Raw genomic sequence first — 20,774 nt, 5'->3', positions numbered from 1 at the left:
ACATTGCTCTAATGATGATGAAGAAGACTCAGCATTGAATTGATGGTCCTGAAATGGCATTGGTTCAGACAGCCTCTAGGTACAGTACATTGGATCAGATCCCTTGAATGCTAAACTGGGTATAGTGTTCAGCACCAAAGGAACAAACCTCATATCCAGAACTGGCCTCTAAAACCGCACTAGGGAAGGAGCTAGTATAGGAGATGCTAGGGGATGCAGGACCAGCAGTATCCACCCTCAGCACCAAGGAGGATGGGAGGACTCCAATCTCAATCTACATCTTCAAGAAGCTCCTTATCATGTGATGCAGATCTGTTCAGATCTACTTTTGTAGAACCTGAAGGCTCAGAAGGATGAGGTGGAAGGATGTTGAGAAGGTATCCTGGACAGTTCAGTCTCAGAGGAAGTCCTGCTTAATAGTTTTTTGGGCACTTATTTGTGCATCACTATCGGTTCCAATAACTGTAGAGCTGACTCTGAAGAAATTTTCGTTATGGACGCCTTCAGAACTGAAGACTGCTTTGACTCTTCTGGTCATCTTTTTCTGGATTCTGAATCCTAGTTATTTAAGTTTCTAGCTCTTGTGGCAGTAAACCATCTTCTAAGTTTGGTTTAAAAGACTGACAGGGCTCTAGGCTGAAAGGCCTTTCACATCAGTCTTCAGATAAATGGTCCATGCCCCAAGCACACCACACAAATTGTGGGTGTCCTGGGGTGGAATTTTGTATCTACGTGTTTTGAAGATTTTTTTTTTCTCTATGTCATTGTAAAAAATAAATAAATAAATGAATACACAGACAAATTAAGCTAATACAGAGCACAAACAGTAAATTAGTTGTTAATGACTGCCAAATGCCTAAAGTTACACAAAAAAACTACCAAGGTGGTTTATCAAGAGTAGCTTCAGAACTTAAAGAAATATATATTTTTTAAACAAATGGGGGTGACAGTGAAAGGCACCTGACACCATAATGGAACAAAAGACTTGAGTAGAAAATTGGGCTAAACAGATCAGAAAATAGTCTGAAAAGGTGTAATCTAGTCTAAAATAAGCAGAAGTAGAGAAAAAAAATATAGAATACAACAAGGAGGAACACTTGGCTGTATGCCAAGTAACAATCCATATCTGTTTGTAATGATGACAAACAAGATCTTGGGTAATCTTGTACACTAGGGCATTATGGGAAAAAAAATTCTTAGAAGGGCTCAAAGCTGGAGCATGAGTTTTACCATGCTGGATCCGATATGTGGCTCAAGGATCCATAAGTCATATCAAAAGATTGAATAGAATCTGTGAAAACTCTCAAAATAACTTCAACTATCTACCACAAACTGTTTTAAGAAATTAATGAAGAAAGGGGAGAAATTATCCCCAACAAGAAGTTTAAACAATGAATATGTTCAAGCACAAAGATCCGTGTCCAGTGCAATTGTTGGAATCAACATCTGGAGAAGAGAGGGAAGCAAGGGGCACTATGGGACTCTGGGGGTGAGCTTCAGCTTTGGGCAAAACATAAGATGCAGAGTTTGTACTGACAGCTGTGACCAGCTCTTCACTTTGAAGTGGACAGACTGGGTCATTTAAGATCTTATCACAAATGTACATGTTCAAGGAAATTCAATATTGCAATACTAACTGTTGGGATTCCTGATGTCCTGCCCGAACACCAGAGCTTTCATTCCACCTTCCCATCCCAACAGACTCTCACCTCTACTGATGTCAAAGCACTGGAGATATATACAGGGATGATGACAATCATCACTGTCAGGTCCTTTTTGCCTACCAGGTTGAAGAACGCTGGCAGAAGCCAGAGCATGACTCACCCAAGTATGACCCATCCTGGGTGCAAGTGTACCATCAGAAGGATCCCCCAGGTCTGTATCCAAAAGGCTGCTACTTCCCATCTAGGACTTGAGATGCCTGATCTGCAAGGAAGGGGGAGTATAGTCCGGACTCTAACACTAAACATCTTGCATCAGTCTACCTTTGTCATATCAGTGTTTAGGGATCTGATTAGCTGCTGTACCAAACATGTAACCAGAATCAAGTGAAGCATTCATAATCTTATTTTCTAAATTCATCAGAAAGATTCTCGCTGAGTAACCAAGCATACCGCCTTATTACAACTGATGTCACTGCATTCCTAGAAATAGTGTTGGTCCTCTCCAAAGCACTTAAATCATATACAGACACTTAAAAAAAAATTGGAAAACATATTTTTCCCACAGTGCTGTTGCTCAACAGTTAACTATGCAGCAAACTCTTCTAAACTGCATACACCAACATGAACTTCCACATATAACACTGGTATTTAAACACTTTAGAAACCACCACTCTGGTGTCCATCGTCTTCTTTCCCTGTGATTGTAGACAGTTGCATAGAATTTCTGAAAGGAATGGGTATGGACAAGACATGGTCCTTATTAGGCAGGGAAGCAATCAGCAGAGAAGAATTGCAAGCTGACTTAAAAATATCATCTAAAGCAATGATCAATGGAGAGAAAGTGGCCACATCTGGGGACTCATTCACGAAAAAATCATATACCCTGCTGATGTTAGAGGAAGCTGATGATTGCTCCCAAAAGAATACATTCCTAAAGCTAGCCAACATATGGGAAAAGGAAAACATTTGTTTGGGCTACTGAATCTGTTCATTTTCACAGGAAAGACTGATCAGAATCTGACACTTTTGAAACTTTTGCACCCCATAATCAATGGCCTAAATAATGGATCTAGCCATAAGCTAAACTGAAATACAGTTGGAGACTTTTGCCTTACCATGTGGTGGGTCATCTGTCTCTTTTATGCACTTACTACACTAGTGGCAGAATCCTGAGGAAGGGAGAAATATCAACACTGGCAACACACTCTGCACCCTTGTCGCCTCCTGCACCTAAGAGTTTGGTCCTCCCATACCTGAACCAGCCCTGGAGGATCTGACCTTCAAGTCACTTACAGTTGTGGTACTAACATAGGTTCATACTAGGTTATCTGCCCTAGGGCATTTATAAGCCTAGCCAGAATGTGTTTGGCTTTCGCCACCCATTTTAAATTTATTTTGCTATGCCCTTTTTCGAGGTTAGTATACTGTGCCTCTGTCTAACAGTGTCACAGAAGTGATACCCGGGGTAAACCTACCATTAAATTCTGATCACCTCACCACTGGACCTGGAGGTAAAAGGCAAGTGGTCGGACAACCTTCCTGAAGTGAGAGAGTCACAAATCACAGGTTGAAGCATATTTCTTGATTTCATTCTATGTTTTTTAGGAGCACAAGGGTTAGATGATGGTGGGCATTTTCTCAGAGTTTATTAAGTCTGAGGACAAGAAACTAACCAGGTCAATATGAAATACTATCTACAAGATCAACACAGTAAAAAGATAGTCCATCAAGTCAGGGGACAAGAAACTAGCCAGATCAATATCAAATATTGTCTGCATGGTCAGCCCAGTAAAAAAGATGAACAAATCCCACTATTCTCCCTCCAAATAGCAATATGCAGACTACTTCTGTGGTCATTAAATTCTGATCACTGCAGGAGAAAGTCACAGTATTTTCAGTAACACCGCTCAAAGTAACAAAATACATGCATAAAAGTCTCCTAATCTTGTAAAAAAAAAGGGGGGGGGTGGGGGGTGTTGCTAGTTTCATCAAAATTAATGGATATAGCCTAAACAGTATTATAGGTTCATAGGTAGGTACTAGGCCATCTGCCCAAGGGCATTTATAAGCCTAGCCTGGGTGTGTCGGCTTTCGCCGCCCCATTGATTAATTAACTGATCCTCTGTCAAGCAGAGCCAATGAAGTGATCACAGGGGTGTATTTTCTGTTACCCATCCACCCGTCAAGGTTTCTGAGGAGCTCTGCCTGATTTAATTTGGAATTTTGTTCCAAAGCACGGGGAGTCTCTGTAACAGGAATCTATCCCGCCAGCATGCTCTATTTATTGTTGTGGTGAGGTTTAGCTCACTAGAGCGCGTGGCTCGCAGTGACTTGGATTTCTTTAGGTGAAGCATGTCCATCAATTCTGAGTTGGACATGGCTTTGTAAGTCAGGCAGAGATCACCTCTGAGTAAGCGATATGCCACCGAGTACAGCCGGAGTTTTTTTAGTCGGGCTGCATAGGACATATCTTTGAGGCCAGTAATCCTCTTGCTGAGGTACTTTTGTGGTCTTTTCAGCTGTTGGAAGTGTCTTGTGAGGTACATCCCAAATGGAGCATTGTACTCTATGATGGGTCTAATGAGTGACGAGTAGAGGGCCACTATAACCTCTTTATTTCTAGATGCGAACCCTTTAGTAATTAGATGGGCCACATAGGATTTCCTAACTACTTTGGCAATATGATTGTCAAAGGAGAGATTAGTATCTACCTGGGTCCCCAGATCTCTTATTACCTCTTCTGTATTAAGGGGGCTGCCATCTATGTGGCAATTTGTTTTGTTGGTGTTTTGTTTTTCTCAAACGGGATGACTATGCATTTTTTGGCATTTAGCTTGAGGCTATGACTGACACCAGGTGTCCATCTCAGTAAGGCCCTTTTGGAGGATGTCCGTGTCAGCCGGAGAGTCAATTATGGCTCCCAGTTTGCAGTAATCGGCAAATTTGGTTAGCCATAGTCCTCCTGTGTTTGCCTGTACTTCTGAGAAGTATATGCTGAACTGTAGGGGGTCCCAGGACCGAGCCTTGCAGGACACTACTTGTGACTGGTTCAGAGTCGGACCTGGAGCCCACTATTCTTACCGTGTGAGTTCTGACTGTAAGCCAGTTGGCAACCCATCTCGTGACGTAGGGGTTTATGTTCAGGATGGTGAGTTTTTCTGTAATATCCGAGTGGGGAATGGTGTCAAAAGCCTTGGCGAGGTCAAGGTAGGCTGTGTGAACCACCTTTCCTTGTCTATGGCCTTGGGGACTGTTTCGAAGAAGTCAACCAAGTTTAGTAGACATGATCTGCCCTTAAAGTCGAACTTGGTCGGGTCAAGTGTTTGGAGGTTCCCAATGTCTTTGTTAATGATTTCCATGATGATGCATGTGCTCCATAGACTTGCAGACCAGGCTAGTCAGGCTTATGGGGTGATAGTTACCAAGGTCAGTTGTGGCCCCTCCTTTGTGGAGAGGAATAACCGTTGCTGTGCGCCATTCTATGGGCACGTAGCCTGTGGAGAGGCTGAGGTTGAACAGCGTGTTTAGGTGGAGGGTTAGTTCGTTCTGTAGTTCGTGCAAGACTCTACCTGGGACACCATCTGGTCCCATTGATGCTGTGTTTTTGGCTTTTGAAAGGGCTGTTTTCACCTGTGCATCTGTAATTTTTGGGACACTACACTTTTTCGGTATTGTTGTGGGCCTTTCTGGAGGTGAGAAAGGGGTGAAGTTTGCACTGAATCTATCTGCCAGGATGTTGGCAATATCAGTAGGTTCAGTATATTTTGTGCTATTTTGCACGAGTTCAGCATATATCTGCGAGTTGCCACTTAGATTCTTAACATAGCTAAAGAAGGCTTTGTGGTTATCTTTTGAATCCTTGGCTATTTTTCTTTCGAAGTTAGCCTTGGATGATTTCATGAGGGACCTTAGTTTCTTACTGATACTGATCAGGGATGTCTTTCCTTCTTGGGATTTGCCTTTTTCCTGAACTACTTTCCTCCTTCTATTGTATAGCCTGTTTATTGCAGGGGTCCACCAAAATGGTTTCCTTCTCTTAGAGGAGTGAGTCTTGGTTTTGCTAGGGATGGCATGATCCATGCATCCTTGTAAGTGCTCATAGAGTGCATTTGTAAAGGTTTCTGCATCTTGGGCAGCATTATCCTTTAGCGTGGGGGCTGTGAAACTTACCACCTCTGTCTTAAGTAAGGTGAAGTTTGCTTTAAAAAATTTTATTACTGTGGTTTCCTTTGTTGGGGGTGGTGGTGGGGTGTGGACATCCAGAGTGATTAGTTTATGGTCTGATCTAACCAGTGACAGGTTGACCTCCAGTGTGGAACACCTGTCGCCCATGTTGGTGATGACCAGGTCCAATATGTTTTCACCTCTGGTAGGGGAGTTTACCAGCTGATCCAGAGTGTTTGAGTTGATGAATTCCAGGAAGCGCTGGACCTGGAATTTGTAATCTAGTAGTTTTCCCAGTGAATGGTAGGGTAATTGAAATCGCCCAATATCAGGGTGTTCGGTAGGACCTTCATGTTTTCCAGTGTCTCCAGAAAGGTGGAGTGGTGGTCTTGGGTCATGGAGGGTGATCTGTAGCAGGCCACAATTTGCATTGCAGATTTACCCGATGTTAGTTGCACATGGATGATCTCAGAGGTATCATGCTGCGCCACTAACCTGGAGGTGTAGGTATCCTTGATGATTATGGATATACCCCCTCCTTTTGTGTTTCGGTCCATGTTCTGTGGCCGAAACGTGTGGTATGAGTTGTAGCCCGGTAGTGCTGGGGTGCTCTCTGGAGCCTTGAACCAAGTTTCAGTTACTGCAGATGTCAACGTTCTCCATACTGAGGAGTGCTTCGAGCGCGTGCATTTTGAGATTTAAACTCATGGCGTATTACACAGGAAATAAACCATAAATAGATGAAATATTTCTGTCAGGAATGCTTAACATACAAAATGGCACCAAAACTGTGATTTAAAGAAAAAAGTTGTCTAATATAGTGCAATCCTAATCAATCACCTCAAATAATCATAACCTCAGAGAAAAAAAAACTGCAATATCAGCAAGTTTTCCGTCAAAACTTCCAAATGAAGCTTGAACTGCAGTATCAGCAAGTTTCATGCCAAAACTTCCAAATGAAGCTTTTAATCAACAGGTCTTACTGTGCTAGTCAAAGTAAAAACAGAAGCATATTAAAGTTCTACTCTGAAAAAAAAATCAGTCAAAGCAGCAGAATAAACTATTCATGCATTGACAGAAAAGACAGAGGGAGGAAATAAAACCCCAAAAGGGTTTCTTATTTGAGCTCAGCAGCTGTTCCAGAGTTAGCAGCAGTGTCTTCCAAGTTCCTTCTCTAACTATGGCAGTAGAAAAATAAATGGGTCTTGTTTGTGGGTTTGAAAAGCAGTCCCTGTCCTCACAGGTGACTGGTCCCTCACACTCACAGACAGGCAGGGGGAGGAGTTCTGAGTTTTGATAGACTGCTAGAGATATGGAGGCAGGTCACTACTACCCATATGCCAGTAAGGTTAGTGTGTTGATCATTTAAGGTTAAAGTCACCATGGATAATGATGTGTTTGTTAAGAGTTGATAAAGCTAGAATGTTATGCAGAAGTGTTTTGAAGTTTGTGGCAAGGGGTGGAAGGTAAGCAAGTGCACATGGTGGGGTAGATGACTTGAGTAGCAGTTTAATGAGAATCCAGTTTAACCCATGATCAGGTAAGGGGCTGGCATGGGTGACGATAAAAAGATAAGTGTGGATTTATGTAGGACCATTACACCACTGCCATTCCTTACTCTGGAGTGGGAGTCAAACTTGTAACCTGGGGAAAAATGGTGAGTGTTTTTGTGATAGTTTTGAATCATGATTCTGTAATAGCTAACATTAGGAGAGTGGAAGGCTAAACAGATGACAATATGATCCAGTTTGTTAAATATACTTTTGGCATTGATTAAAGCATAAGTGAAAGAGTTAGGGGTAAGTGGATGTGGCTGAGGTCCTGCGCAAGTCTGAGGGAGGGTCAATATTTGAGAGGATATTATAAATGAGGAAAGAATGAGATCACATGTTGAAATTTGGACAGTGAGTAGGAGTACGAGGAACTGAATAAAGACAGAGTACATTAGGGTGTTGGTAGCAATGCGGACTGTTGTGTTAAGTGTTCAAAGTTGTAATCATATGGAGTATATATTTAACCTGGGGTGGAAATGCTATGTTGTTTCTTCTCTGTTGTTTCAGTGATGAAGATAGCATGAGTATGTTCTAAGTCTGACAGAGATGAGATTTATGTTTGTACCTTTAAGGGTGTGGGTCTTTGGTGGAAATTAGTGGGAGAGTCACAGGTTGTTTATATTTGCTAGTTGGTTGGGAAATAGGGGGTGGAAAGGGAGCAAAGAAGGAAACAGCTGCCACACTAGCAAAGCCAATCAGTCTGAGCATGTACGGAATGATCAGTACTTAAAAAAAATCAAATTTGCTATGAAGGAATACTCTGAGCTATTAAGTGAATTTTTTATGCAGCCTAACCAGTTGTACATAAGTTACCCTACTGACTGCGTTTGAAACTATAAATGCTTGCTGAATGGAAGCACATTTATTGGCGGACGGGAAAGGGGTTCTGCTAGCAATAGAAATTAACTAGTATTGTCGCCTCACAGTAAGAAGCTGTCTGGTTCGATTCTCAGCTAGAGCATCTTCTGCGTGGAGACATGCGTGAATGGGCGTACCTTCGTTGAAGGTTGTGCGTCAGGCCTGGAAGCCGGTACGTAAAAAAATCAACTGCCAATCATTAGCGGACAGGAGTTCCGCTGTGGCGACTCCTAACCGGGAAAAGCCGAAAGACACAAACAAACAAACAATTGGAAGTTGTTTGATTTACTGAAAGACTTTAAAACTGCAGGAAGCTTGTGTTTTTATACCTCATGTTACTATTAAGGGTGGAGACACTTAACTAGAGTGTCATTGATAAGCTTCACCTTCACATACTCTGGAACAGGATGAGTCCTTAACCACATCAAGTCTAATTATTGATCCCAGAGCAGCTGCCCTGTAAGAGACATCTACAGCATTGTAACCACATTTCATGCGGTGACCTGCAACATGGGAACTGAAGTTACATATGTCAAGTGTTTCTTTTCTAAATACCCTTATCCTCCACTCCCTCTGCCTTCTGTCCCAGTTGACCAAGGAGAGTTCTGAGAGTTCTTCTGAAATTTCAGTCCATGAAGCTGACAATTGAGGTTCTTAATGGCCGGGGCAGCTCAGATGCAAGTCTTTTCCCTCCATCCTGGTCAATTATTCTACTCTCCCTGTAACTGTGAACAGGATTTCTGGCTACAGTCACATTGGACCCCTTGTAGAATCCATGGACACCACTGCTGGACCTGCAACACAAATCTTGTGAGAGTTTACAGAAGTCATGGATCTGGACGCTAGGAATCAGGCTGCAAGGATGCAAAACAAACTATATCATTCAGGACTTCCAACACAGGACTGATGGTCAATGGCCTTTGTTCTGGAAGGCCTACAAACTGTTCATATCTGATCTGTGCCTAGGAGAATGCCTTGGCTTCCCAGATGAAGGTTTTCTTCATCCTGTGAAGGGCATCTCCAAAAGAAAATTCCTCAGGTGGCAAGGTTCAGAAAAGGATGCCGTCATTATCAGTGTATACACAGGAAGCTGGAGACATTTGGTTCACAACCACCAGTTCCTCTACCTCTGAATCTGGGGTATTTGATTTCCTCTTGGAAGAATGCTCCCTTTTTCTTTTAACAGAGCGTACCCTTGATACCAGTGGTTCTTCACAGTTTGGATGCTTGACCTATGAAACTGTGGGCCGCTGGGCATTTGGTATGCCTTAAAGGCCAAGGAATACGGGTGGACATATGCGAGCTTGAAGAGGTCTCCATTGACTTGCTTCTGAACCAACAGTATAGGGAATAACATCTCCCTCACTTGAATAACATCTCCCTCACTTCTATTAAGTCAGGCACCTGTGAAGCAATCTTAGGTATGGTGGCCTCCCGAGGGGTTGTGCCAGAGGACTCAGACAAAAAAGGCATTGGATATGGGGGTGCAAATGCACCTCACTGACATTGGGCACCCTTGAGTGCATGGGGGCTATCCAAGTCCAAAGCAGTGTCACTGGCCTCTTCAACACTATTCTGCTTTAAGCACTTTTTCTGTGGGGTTCTTTTTCATGGAAGAGCTGGAGGAAGTTTAGTTATACCGAGGGCAAGCCACTCAGGGTTACTAAAATAGTGGAACCTGTGCATCCTGGTGGTGGACTATCCTAACATTTTTTCACTTGTTTCCCAGCTGCACTCTCGGTAGGGGTAGCACCCCACCACCCCAGCTCAAAATCCTCACGATAGACAATCTGACTCTAGAAAGGATCATGGCAATTTATCAAGGTTTGAATTTTAATTGTGATTTTTCATTGCTGCTTGACAAGCTGGGCCTCCTGGTATTTTAGGATTTTATTGTGTTAGGTGATATCCAAGAGAAAAAGTAACCATCACCAAGTGGCATGAACAACTGAAAGGTGCAAGCCAATATCAGGCATGAAATGTCATGTGCAAGACAGATGACAGTATTGCCAGATGCACAACTATGAAGGCTCACATGGATGGAAATTTTACATCTTGACCAAAAAAAAAAAAAAAAAGAAATATAGCATATGCTGCTGACGCTGTCCCTTGTGGTCTCGTCACTTCATACAGTCTGTATTTTTTTTTTTTTGATTGATTTTGGTTCCTGGTTTGTGTTCTTGAAATAACCAGTCCCATTTGGTTATAGATTGGTTTTACCCATCCCATAGTTGATAATTACATACTACCCACACTGAGAATAACTGGGATCATACCATAGATAATTTGAGGGACCCATGCAAGGGATAAAGCATTTAGGAGCTGCTTCTGCCCATTAGTAGCACAGAGAGCAGCCCTGTGGTACATTTTTGTTTCTTATCCACAGATTTAAGTTGTGTTTGAATATGAACAGGGATAAACTTTGTTTTATCTGCTGCAAGATGTACCTGTCCTTCCAAACCATTCTGTTGATGTTGCAGAAGAGGTTTATATCCCTAACCAAGTATTTCTGATGCCATTTGACTTGCTGATGCGCAGTAAATCTATCAGTAATGGGTTGGAGGATGCCTTGTATGCCATCACAGGTCATATAGTCTGTAGGATACAGAGTGTATTAGTGACAGGACTTGAGTTGGCCCATACAGGATATGTTGTTTAGGCCTTGTATCCTTTTAGTAAGGTATCTCTGTGGACATTCTAGTTGTTGCATGTGTATGGACAGATGCATGCCAAAGGAAGCATTATATTCAATGACTGGTGTAATGAGGGCTGAGTAATAGGGGACAATGACATCCCTAAATCTAGACACAATCACTTTGTTTATAAGCTGTGCAATACAGAAGGGTTTTCTTAAAACAATAGACACATGTTGGTCAAAAGGTAGGTAACTATCCACAGAAGTTCCCAAATCCCAAACAACTGGGTCAACTCTTAGGGGTGTATTGTCAATGTGGTAGTTCCCTGGGGTACAGGACATCCCAAAGGATACAATAATGTATTTTTTTGGCATTAAGTTTCAGTCCATGATTTTGGCACCAGTTATTTGTTTGAAACAAATCAGAATGGCCAAAGTCATTTGGAGATTCAATGACCGCTCCTAATGACATGTCTCTAATCTACCTTACCTCCATCACTGATTGACAAGTAGGAAGATGATCGCTAATTTAATCAAATCAGTTTTGCTAATGTGCAAATTTAAATAAACACACAAACAATTAATCAAATAAATAAGCAAATAAACAAGAACAGCAACCTCTAAGACTCCTGCAATGCAAACCAAATTGTTTTCCCAGAACCTAAATAAGGAAAACCGTACATGGTAGAAAGCAAGTACAAAAGCTTCAACCAACTAAAAAGCAGGTTATGGTATTCTAATATAGCTGATAACAATAAAAATAAATGTAAGGATGCTTCTGGACCTGCAAAAACATACCACATAGCAAAAAGACTACATCTGTGAATAAAACCTGGTCTTTCATGAACTCCGAAAGGAGGCATTTAAAAAATACAGTTGTTGACGCTATTCACTCAACAAAATAATTCTCCCTGGTGAGCCAGGAGAAGGCAGAGAATAACAAATTGTCATCAGATAAAAATTATGTCATACCAAGAATGATAGCATTTCATCTGTGGCCAGATACAGTGGTTTTCACTGAAAGCACTGAGGATGTCAAGATACCTCCTACGAAAGAAGTACACCCAGTTGGAGAAATCAAGAGCACAAAAGAAGATTGGTTAAACGGAGTTAATTCACTGAAAAATGCAGAAAACACAGACACATAAGCTGGACGGCCTACATTAGCGCCTTGTAATTTTCAATGAGAAGCACTCAGCTCAACAGAAAAAGAAGAACAAAGTCGAGTGTCAGATGAGAAAAACTCAAAAGTAGTGTTTCAGAAGTACAGAGACATTTATTTGGCCAGAAGTAATAGCAACTGAATCAAAACTGACCATTACCAAAGTCTTTAAAGCGTATGCTACATGAAAAGAAGAGAGAAGCGGCTTCATTTGCTGTTAGAGGGCTTAACACTAAGTCTAATAATGCTAGCACTTTAGTTCTTTTGCAGTGTTTAATATCACCATATGGTAATGTCATATTTGTGCTGATGGGACTTGAGTCAGCATTAAAATGCTCTGATGAGAGTGAGATACAGTAGTGAAGTAGCGCAAGACCATTTGTTAATGAATACAGTCAGGAGAGTGAAATCATGATGGTCCAAATTTAGTAGCGGTTGAAATGTGGGTAATATTGTGTGAACGTCAATGCCAGCGAGCGTCTGGTAAGAAATGGAGCAGATTGCATAAATATTCTCTGACTTAAACTGCAGTCAAGCACTTTGGAATATTGATGATAACTGTTAAATGCCAAGTATTCTTTACTTGCTGCTGTTCCTGTGGAAAGTTTGATGATGATGATGATGTCTACTGATGTATTGTTTTTCTGGACATTTTCAGGCTTTTAATTTTAGGAGGCTATATTAAGCAAGGAGTAGACCAATTGCCTTAGTGCAAAGGGAACAGAAGCGTACAGTATGTTACTCTGTCAGAGTTGCATTTTAATTTGAATGTTCATTTGCAGAGATATTACTTGCATCAACAGACAAAAGTGGTCGAGTATTACATTTTGCCGGATGAAATTTGGTGCAGTAAGTACAACCATAGATAATACATTTGCCAGAACATTTGCCACTGCTTTGACAGTTCTGTGGACTTTTTTGATAGTTATATTTGGAGAAACAGATATAACTAGAGCCGCTGCTCTGGAACAGACTCCCCATCCACATAAAAGAAAGTTCATCTCTGTCCATATTCAAGCGCAACATGGATCTATGGATAGGAAACAGAAAAGTTACCCCAGGGCTGCCTCCTATACTACTAATGGACAGAGGCATGGGATGCTTTATCATATGTATGGATCCCCTCAAATTATCTATGGGTGTGATTCAGTTAATATATAATTATTGTCCATGGTCAATCTCTAACCAAATGGGACAGGTTAATTCAAGCACAAAAAGGGAAACTGGCTAGGCTTAAAATGGCCCATAAGGGCAGCTAGCGTAGTGCTTGTCTATGAACCTATATAAATAAATATATACAAATCATGTGGGACACAGACTACAGTAAAATGATGCTGCAAATGTAGAATCAATACTCGTCACAAGTGCAGTGCGATTTAGATGTGTTCCCAGTCCTGGACCTAATTAGACCTTGAATCCAATAATCACTTATTTTGTTCATTTCATTCTCCTGACTCGGATTACAAGGAGTCCTTTGTGTGGTCCCTACACTACCAGCCACCCTGCAGTTGCTAGTAAGAGAGCTCTTACAAAGTCTTCAGGCTTCTTTCCTTGATGCCAGGAAGTCACATATTTGAAGCAAAACCAGTCAAGCACTGTGATCTATCGACACATGAAAAAGGCAGTTCTTGTGGTGGTCCAGGCAAATGATCTGGAAATCACAACTACATTTACAAGGCATACACTTTTTAATCAGCAAATGTTTAAACCTTTCATTATGCAAGTTAAGAGATACAAATTACAAGAACAGTTATAAATAGGTAGGGATTACCAAGGTTGCATATTCCCCTTAACTCCAGTGCAGGAATGTTGCATGTGGATTAGAAGGGTTTTAACTCCATTGATTGCAGAATCGCAAAGGTTTATAATATGTCAGAGCAGAATGAGGAGGTACACAAGTGCTGAGTTTATTGTCAGTGGAATCCCCCAAGATTTCCCATCTCTAATGCTGGTGACCTGATTGATGAAATGTTAGCCTGGGGACAGGAAGAATCCTAATGTTCAACAGATAGTTCTCTTTTTGGGGGGTGGCGGGACTAGGCTTCTGCCCTATTTGTAAGGCTCCTAGTGGAGCCAAGAAGCTTACAACAGGTGAGCAATAATAATGAAGGGTAAAGAGCAAAGTATACATAAAAGACATTTGTGCTTAATTAATTTGTGTCTTATGGGGGGGGTTAAAAAGGTACAAACAAAATGTTTGCTCTTGGGAGGTGGGGTGAGTTTATAGCAGACAATACTTTTTAAAATTGTATAACTTTGGCCCACATGGCTGCTGGCCATCAAGCTTCCATGGGGACATCCCCTAGGCAGCCACAATAATGCTTTTTTCTCCCTCCAGCTTTCTGACAATGACAGCATTTTTTTCATTTATGAACCTAAACCCTGCAGGCCACCTACAGCCTCCAGTCTGCTTATGAAAGCTCCCCTACATGCACTGACAGGGGCTACCATCACTGACTTGGGCAGCAATGCCCATGTCCACATCCTCCCAAACTAGCCCCTGCCCCCACTGTGTGATGAGCTTCTGCTCTCCAGTGTGGCTCTATCATTGCAGCTATGGAAGAAACTGGTTGAGAACCACCCTCCCTCCTAGGATGGGCATGCCCATTCTCCCTGCCTACATCAAGTACCCGAACTGCTAGTCATACTTGGGTTGCCTAGGCTGTAGTTGAAGTTTTATCTCTTTATGCCATCAAGGTAGCTATAACAGCCAACCTTTGACACTGCAAAAGACCGTACAGGGAAATGGAATGATGCCTGGAACTAATTAGCAGTAGTGATAGGGATGACCACAAAAAACATTAAGATCTCAGGTTAGCTGTTCAATAAACTGCAAACAATTTCCCCATATTTTGACCACATTTTCACCATTCTGTGTAAACAGCACTTTCTGTCATAAATGTCGACTGTACTCTAGATCACCAATTGCAAACACATTCATAAATATGTAAAACAAAGAGGATTGCAGGAAATACTACAAATAAAATTAGGAGCTATGTCATCAAAAAAGACACTACTAAGAAAATGAAACCAGTTATGCTTCTTTGACAGACTTGTCCATGTGGTAGAAAATGAAAAGAAAAAGCTAGTGGGCTACTGGGAGGAAAATACACAGCAGCAGCAGCTAATCTGAAGACATTCATTTCACAGTAAAGCTGCACATTCCACTTACATTTTAAAAAGATTAACTTGAAGCATAAATCAAAATTATATCTTTCATGGGGGCAAACCACTCACCCTCATATCTTTCAACTTATCAGAAAAAGAAATCTGTCCAAAGCCTAAAAAAATGGAGGACAAAGGGCTAGAAACAGGGACAAAATGTTGTTCTTTCAAATTTAAAAGTTGATACAATAAGAGGATTTGTGTTAGCATGCATTTTTTGAAGGATCTGAAGTCTGAAACTCAAATGTATGTAATTTAACAAATTCAATCCTCAGTGATTTGCCAGAAAAATCACAAATTTTATGAGGAGCAGACTGAAACTATGATGCAAAAATATGGACAACTGAGAGGCATGCTCGCTCCTTATATAGAATGGAGACAGATTAGCCCCTTTCACCTCCTTTCTTATAGTTAATGCGGACATTATGGAAAATTATCTCAGTTTGTCCATGGAAAAGCTACAATGAAGGTTAGAGCAGAAGGAGACTTAAGACAATAAAACACAACACTAGAAAAAAATGAAAGAACAATATGCAAGGCAAAACAAAATGCATGAATTGGTCACAAGAACCAGAATGCAACCAAAAAAAAAAAAAAGAGAAGGAAAATGGAGGAGTCTAAATAAATCAAAGGCAGCAGTCAAAGGTTAGGTGTGGGACAAGAGGAGTCAATTAGTGCAGTACTGTGGGTGATACATTACCTGCAACATACCACCTGCTCAATTTTCACAGGAAGATATTTTGAAAGAATGTCCGATGTTCTTCTGATTAAACATCTAAAAGAAATAAATATATTCTGGTATTACATTTTCATATAACCTTCTAGATCACATCTTAGAACCAAAGGAGGTAACGTTTTAGTATTTTATTCTTGGCTAGAACAAGTAAGAAAAACAGAAATCACAAGCAAGTATTCAGTATGGGAAAAGACAAAAGACAAGCATCAGATCTCAGTGGGAAAGCACATTGACTTTCTTTTAAAAACTGCTGATACCATTACACAGTTAAATCTAAGAGCAGGCATTTGAAACGCTAGAGAACTGTAAATTTTATCAGCTCTTAAAAGCCAGACTTCAGATCACCTACATGAATCCTTTGCCAAAACAAGGGCAGCTGAAAAAAGTTAACTTTTTGAAGTCAAAGTCTGATTCACCCAGACACATTATTATTAATACTAATGTAAGGAGGTACAGCAGTACGAATGAAATGCTGTCCCTTTAGTGATTCATTATTTACTAGTGTATCTACTTTACCAGCGTAGTCCTCCTGATTTTGAACTGAGAATTTACAGAGGAGTGGATTTAGTTTCTGGATGAGTGGCTACACTATCATTCGTTGCTGGACAAGGGAGACCAGACTACACTCACAGATGGAATGATCAATGCATAAAGTCAAGATTCTAGAAAAAAACTGTTGTTTTGAAGTACAGTAGAATTTGGAAATATGCAACACCAGCCATGACCCAGGGCAGACGTTTGCAACAAAGCTCAATGTCTGCCACTAGCTTTTCCAAAAGTCATACCTCTCAACATCTTATTACAAAAATGTGGACAAAACCAAAAACAATGGAGGGGGAGGGGTGATGCCAGAAAACAGAGACATATTTTAAATATTTCTAATACACTTAGAAAGCTGTTGGAATAACCAAAAATATGAGGCAAAATCTGTACATTCTATAAAAATCTGGGCAGTTGAGAGATATGTCAAAAGTGGCAAATATAAAAGATTCTACTTTCAGGAACCATATCACAACAGCATGGCACTATTCCATACCCTACTAATATGACCCCAAAGGTGGTCAAATTATATGGTAATATAAAATATATCAGTTTCCATTTCTGCACTAAAGCAAAAAATAATACAAAAAAAGATTGACTAAGGCTGTTAATGAATCCCAGCAAACATTCCACAATCAAACTGTATTCATTTTGGAACAAAGAAAAATATAGGAAAATACAAAGTGATAAAGGAACAGTTTACTGAGAGCACTTGGAAACTATTTAATCATCTACAGTTATGGTGACTACCTAACCTACCTGCCCTACCAGTCTATAACTCATTCCACACCTTTTGGCCCCAGAACTTGGAAAGAAGCTTCAAAAGTGGTGGTGTTTCCATATTCATAAAGGATCCGGACACTATAGGTCCCCAATCATGTCCCAAGACTCACACTCCACGTTCCTAAGCACCCTGGAGAATATTAGGGTCCAACCTAACACTCTCATACTGGGTGACTTCAACTACCACTCCATTAACTGGGAAAACTACTCATGTATCAATACACTTGCCCAACATTTCCTGGAATTCATTAATTCCAATGCCCTGGACCAGCTCGTTCTTACCCCCACTAGAGGTAGCAACATCCTTGACCTAGTCATTACTAACAGGGGTAACCTTTGCTCTACAGCAATAGTCAACTCCTCCCTGGTTAGATCCGACCACAAACTAATCACCTTGGAAATCCAACCCCCCCCCCCAAAAAAAAGTAATCACCATGAAATACTTCTCCAAAGCTAACTTTGGGCTCCTAAAAAAAGAGGTGGCTAACTTCATGGCACCCATGCAAATGGAGAATAGTTGCATGACCGCCGAATCATACACCAATTCACTGTATGAAGACGTACACAAATGCATGGCTCTCGCCATACCCAATAGAACCAAGATGCTCTCCAACAAAAAGGAAGCCAATCTGGTGGTCCCCTGCCATAAACAAACTCTACAACAGGAGGATGAAACTAATGCAGTATAAAGTGAAGTCCCAAGACTGAAAAAACTCCCTTATCAGCCTCAACAAAAAGTTGAGATCCCTCTTCAAATCCTCTAAAGCTAGCTATGAAAACAGAACTGCAGCAGATAGTAAAGGCAACCACAAGGCCTTCTATAGTTATGTAAAGAATCTCCATAGCAATACCCAAATTTGCTCTGAGCTACTGCACAATGTTACCTCCTATACCGAGCCAACAGATATTGCCAATATACTGGCCGACAGATTCAGTGCCAACTTTGCCCCCCCCCCCCCCCCACAAAGGACCAATCACAATATCAGTAGATTGCCAGGAACCCAGTATTACTGCTGCAGCGCAGGTTAAAACAGCACTGTCCAAGGCCAAGAATACAGCTTCTATGGGACCTGACAATATCCCTGGCTGTGTACTATATGAACTACAGAGTGAACTGGAACTTCACCTGTATGCCCTGTTCAATCACAGCCTCACCTCAGGCTTTGCCCCTACCAAATGGCACACTGCTACAGTCATCCCTCTCCACAAAGGAGGAGTGACTACAAACCCTGGGAACTATCATCCCATTAGCCTGACGAGTCTGATATGCTAAGCTATGGAACAAATCATCATGTACCTAATAAAGAAGGATAGTGGGAATCTCCAGACTCTGGATCTAACACAGTTTAGTTTTGTGAAGGGTAGATCAAGCCTGCTCAACTTGGTCGACTTGTTTGAGTCAGTCACCAGAGCTGTGGATGAAGGCAAGGTGGTTCATACAGCCTACCTTGATCTGGCCAAGGCCTTTGGTACCATTGCCTACTCAGGAATTACAGAAAAACTCACTAAGCTAGACATCAACCACTATATCACTAGGTGGGTTGCAAACTGGCTCAGAGATAGAACCCACAGTGTGAAAGTAGCTAACTCCAAGTAAGACTGCGGACCAGTCATGAGTGGAGTCTCACAGGGTTCGGTCCTGGGTCCTTTCCTGTTTCGTATCTACTTCTCTGAAGTCCAGGCCAACATGAAGGGACTCTGGCTGACAAAGTTCGCAGACGATTGAAAGTTGGGAGCTATTATTAACTCCCCAAGTGATGCTAACATCCTACAGAAAGGCCTCACTGAGACCAATGACTGGTGTCACAGCCATGGCCTTAAGCTCAATGCCAAAAAATGTGTCATCATCCCCTTTGGGAAAAACCCAGTTCCCATGAATTACCACATTGATGGTAGTCCACTGAACAAGAAGGCGTTATAAAAGATCTGGGAACACAGGCTGACAGCAACCTCTCTTTTGACCACAACATCGCCACTGTGGTCAGAAAGTCCTTCAATGTGGCACATTTCATTACTAAGGGTTTTGCAACCAGGAAGAAAGAGGTAATTGTATCCCTCTGCTCTTCCCTCATTAGGCCAATCATCGAGTACAATGCCCCATTTGGCATGTACCTCACTAGACACCTGCAACAACTGAAGAGGCTGCAAAAGTACCTCACAAAGAGGATCCTAGGCCTTAAACACTTGTCCTATATGGACAGCTCAAAAAAACTCCAACTATTCTCTGTCTCATATCGCCAACTTAGAGGCGATCTCTGCTTGACATACAAAGCCATGTCTGACCCAGCTCTGTTAGAAATGCTGCATCTAAAGAAATCCCAATCCCTGCACACAACACGTTCCAGAGACCTCAGCCTCATTACCACAATCAACAGAATGTGCTGGAGGGACAGGTGCATAACCCAGAGACTGCCCATGCTATAAAAGACTTCCCATACATGTCAAACAGAGCATCTCACTGGCCCTTTTCAAGAGAAATCTTGATGAGTGGAAGGGAAAAAGAAAATTCACCCTGGGGATCACTCCAGTGGCTCTACCCGACAGAGGCACTAGGAACTGAGGTCGGGTGGCACAATGCCAGGGTAATCCTATGGGCTAGGATTGTAAAGGCTCCAGGGCCATTAGCCTAATACACACCTATGAACCTATAAAACAACTCAGCAGCTCCAAGTTCAAGTTGGAGTGCTTGTAACCAATCATCTTACAATAAAAATAACATGCAAGTAAAAGCAAAAAGATACATAAAACATAAACTGAATCCATAAAATAGGTTTGCAAGAAAATACCTATAAATAGATAAAACGCTATTAAACCTTATTGCATTTTAGGGAAAATAAGTATTTTACAGTAGTTTAAGTCCAGGCAAATTAGGGTGCACACAGCCTACTGCTTGCCTAAGCCCAATTATTTTTATGTGGGCAAACTGACTTTTCCATCTGTCCATTCTGATAAGTAAAATGCATGGCAAAGGGTAATGTTTATTTAGTAAATGTTTGCCTGATATACTTGAAAAACAGGTAATCCTAATAAAAAGATGTGCTACCTTTAAAGCATGTACTGCATTTGCTCCATTTGAATGTAATTTGATTCAGCAAGTGAACGCTTTAACACTGTATATTTGTACATTTGTTGTTAAAAATCTTAGAGGATATACTATGTTGGCTGTCAAATAACTATCCCCAAGAAACCATTGTTCTTGGAGACTTTAACATAGACTGGTATTCCTGTTCCTCTGTACCCCCTGTATATCATGTCAACTTTTTCAGACTCACACAGGTTATATCCTCCCCCACTAGGATAACTAAACCCAACAATAAAGAAACTACCTTAGATTGGATACTTATTAATAGTCATCCCCACATGTACAAAGCAGGAACTCTACCGGACGATATAAGCGATCACTTTCTCACCTATATTTATCAGACAAAAGGCTGACATCCCTGACCAACCTACCTATATAACGATTAGGAACAAGAAAAACCTTAACCTCACTAATTTCCAAAATGAACTTAAA

The 20,774-nt window shown here is 41.3% G+C and overlaps 1 protein-coding gene across 1 annotated transcript in view; it reads right to left on the bottom strand.

The window, feature by feature from the left end:
- RAD54L (RAD54 like) overlaps nucleotides 1–20,774 on the bottom strand; it is a 652,988-nt gene that overhangs the window by 371,327 nt on the left and 260,887 nt on the right. The window contains exon 11 of the mRNA XM_044085902.1: nucleotides 15,902–15,976. Within this exon, the coding sequence (XP_043941837.1) occupies nucleotides 15,902–15,976 (75 nt within the window). The remainder of the gene's footprint in view (nucleotides 1–15,901; nucleotides 15,977–20,774) is intronic.

This window comes from Protopterus annectens, chromosome 10.part0, assembly GCF_019279795.1.
Source record: "Protopterus annectens isolate FY-2018-M chromosome 10.part0, PAN1.0, whole genome shotgun sequence".
In the NCBI taxonomy this organism is placed as follows: domain Eukaryota; kingdom Metazoa; phylum Chordata; order Ceratodontiformes; family Protopteridae; genus Protopterus; species Protopterus annectens.
This window is presented reverse-complemented; position numbering and strand designations above follow the sequence as displayed.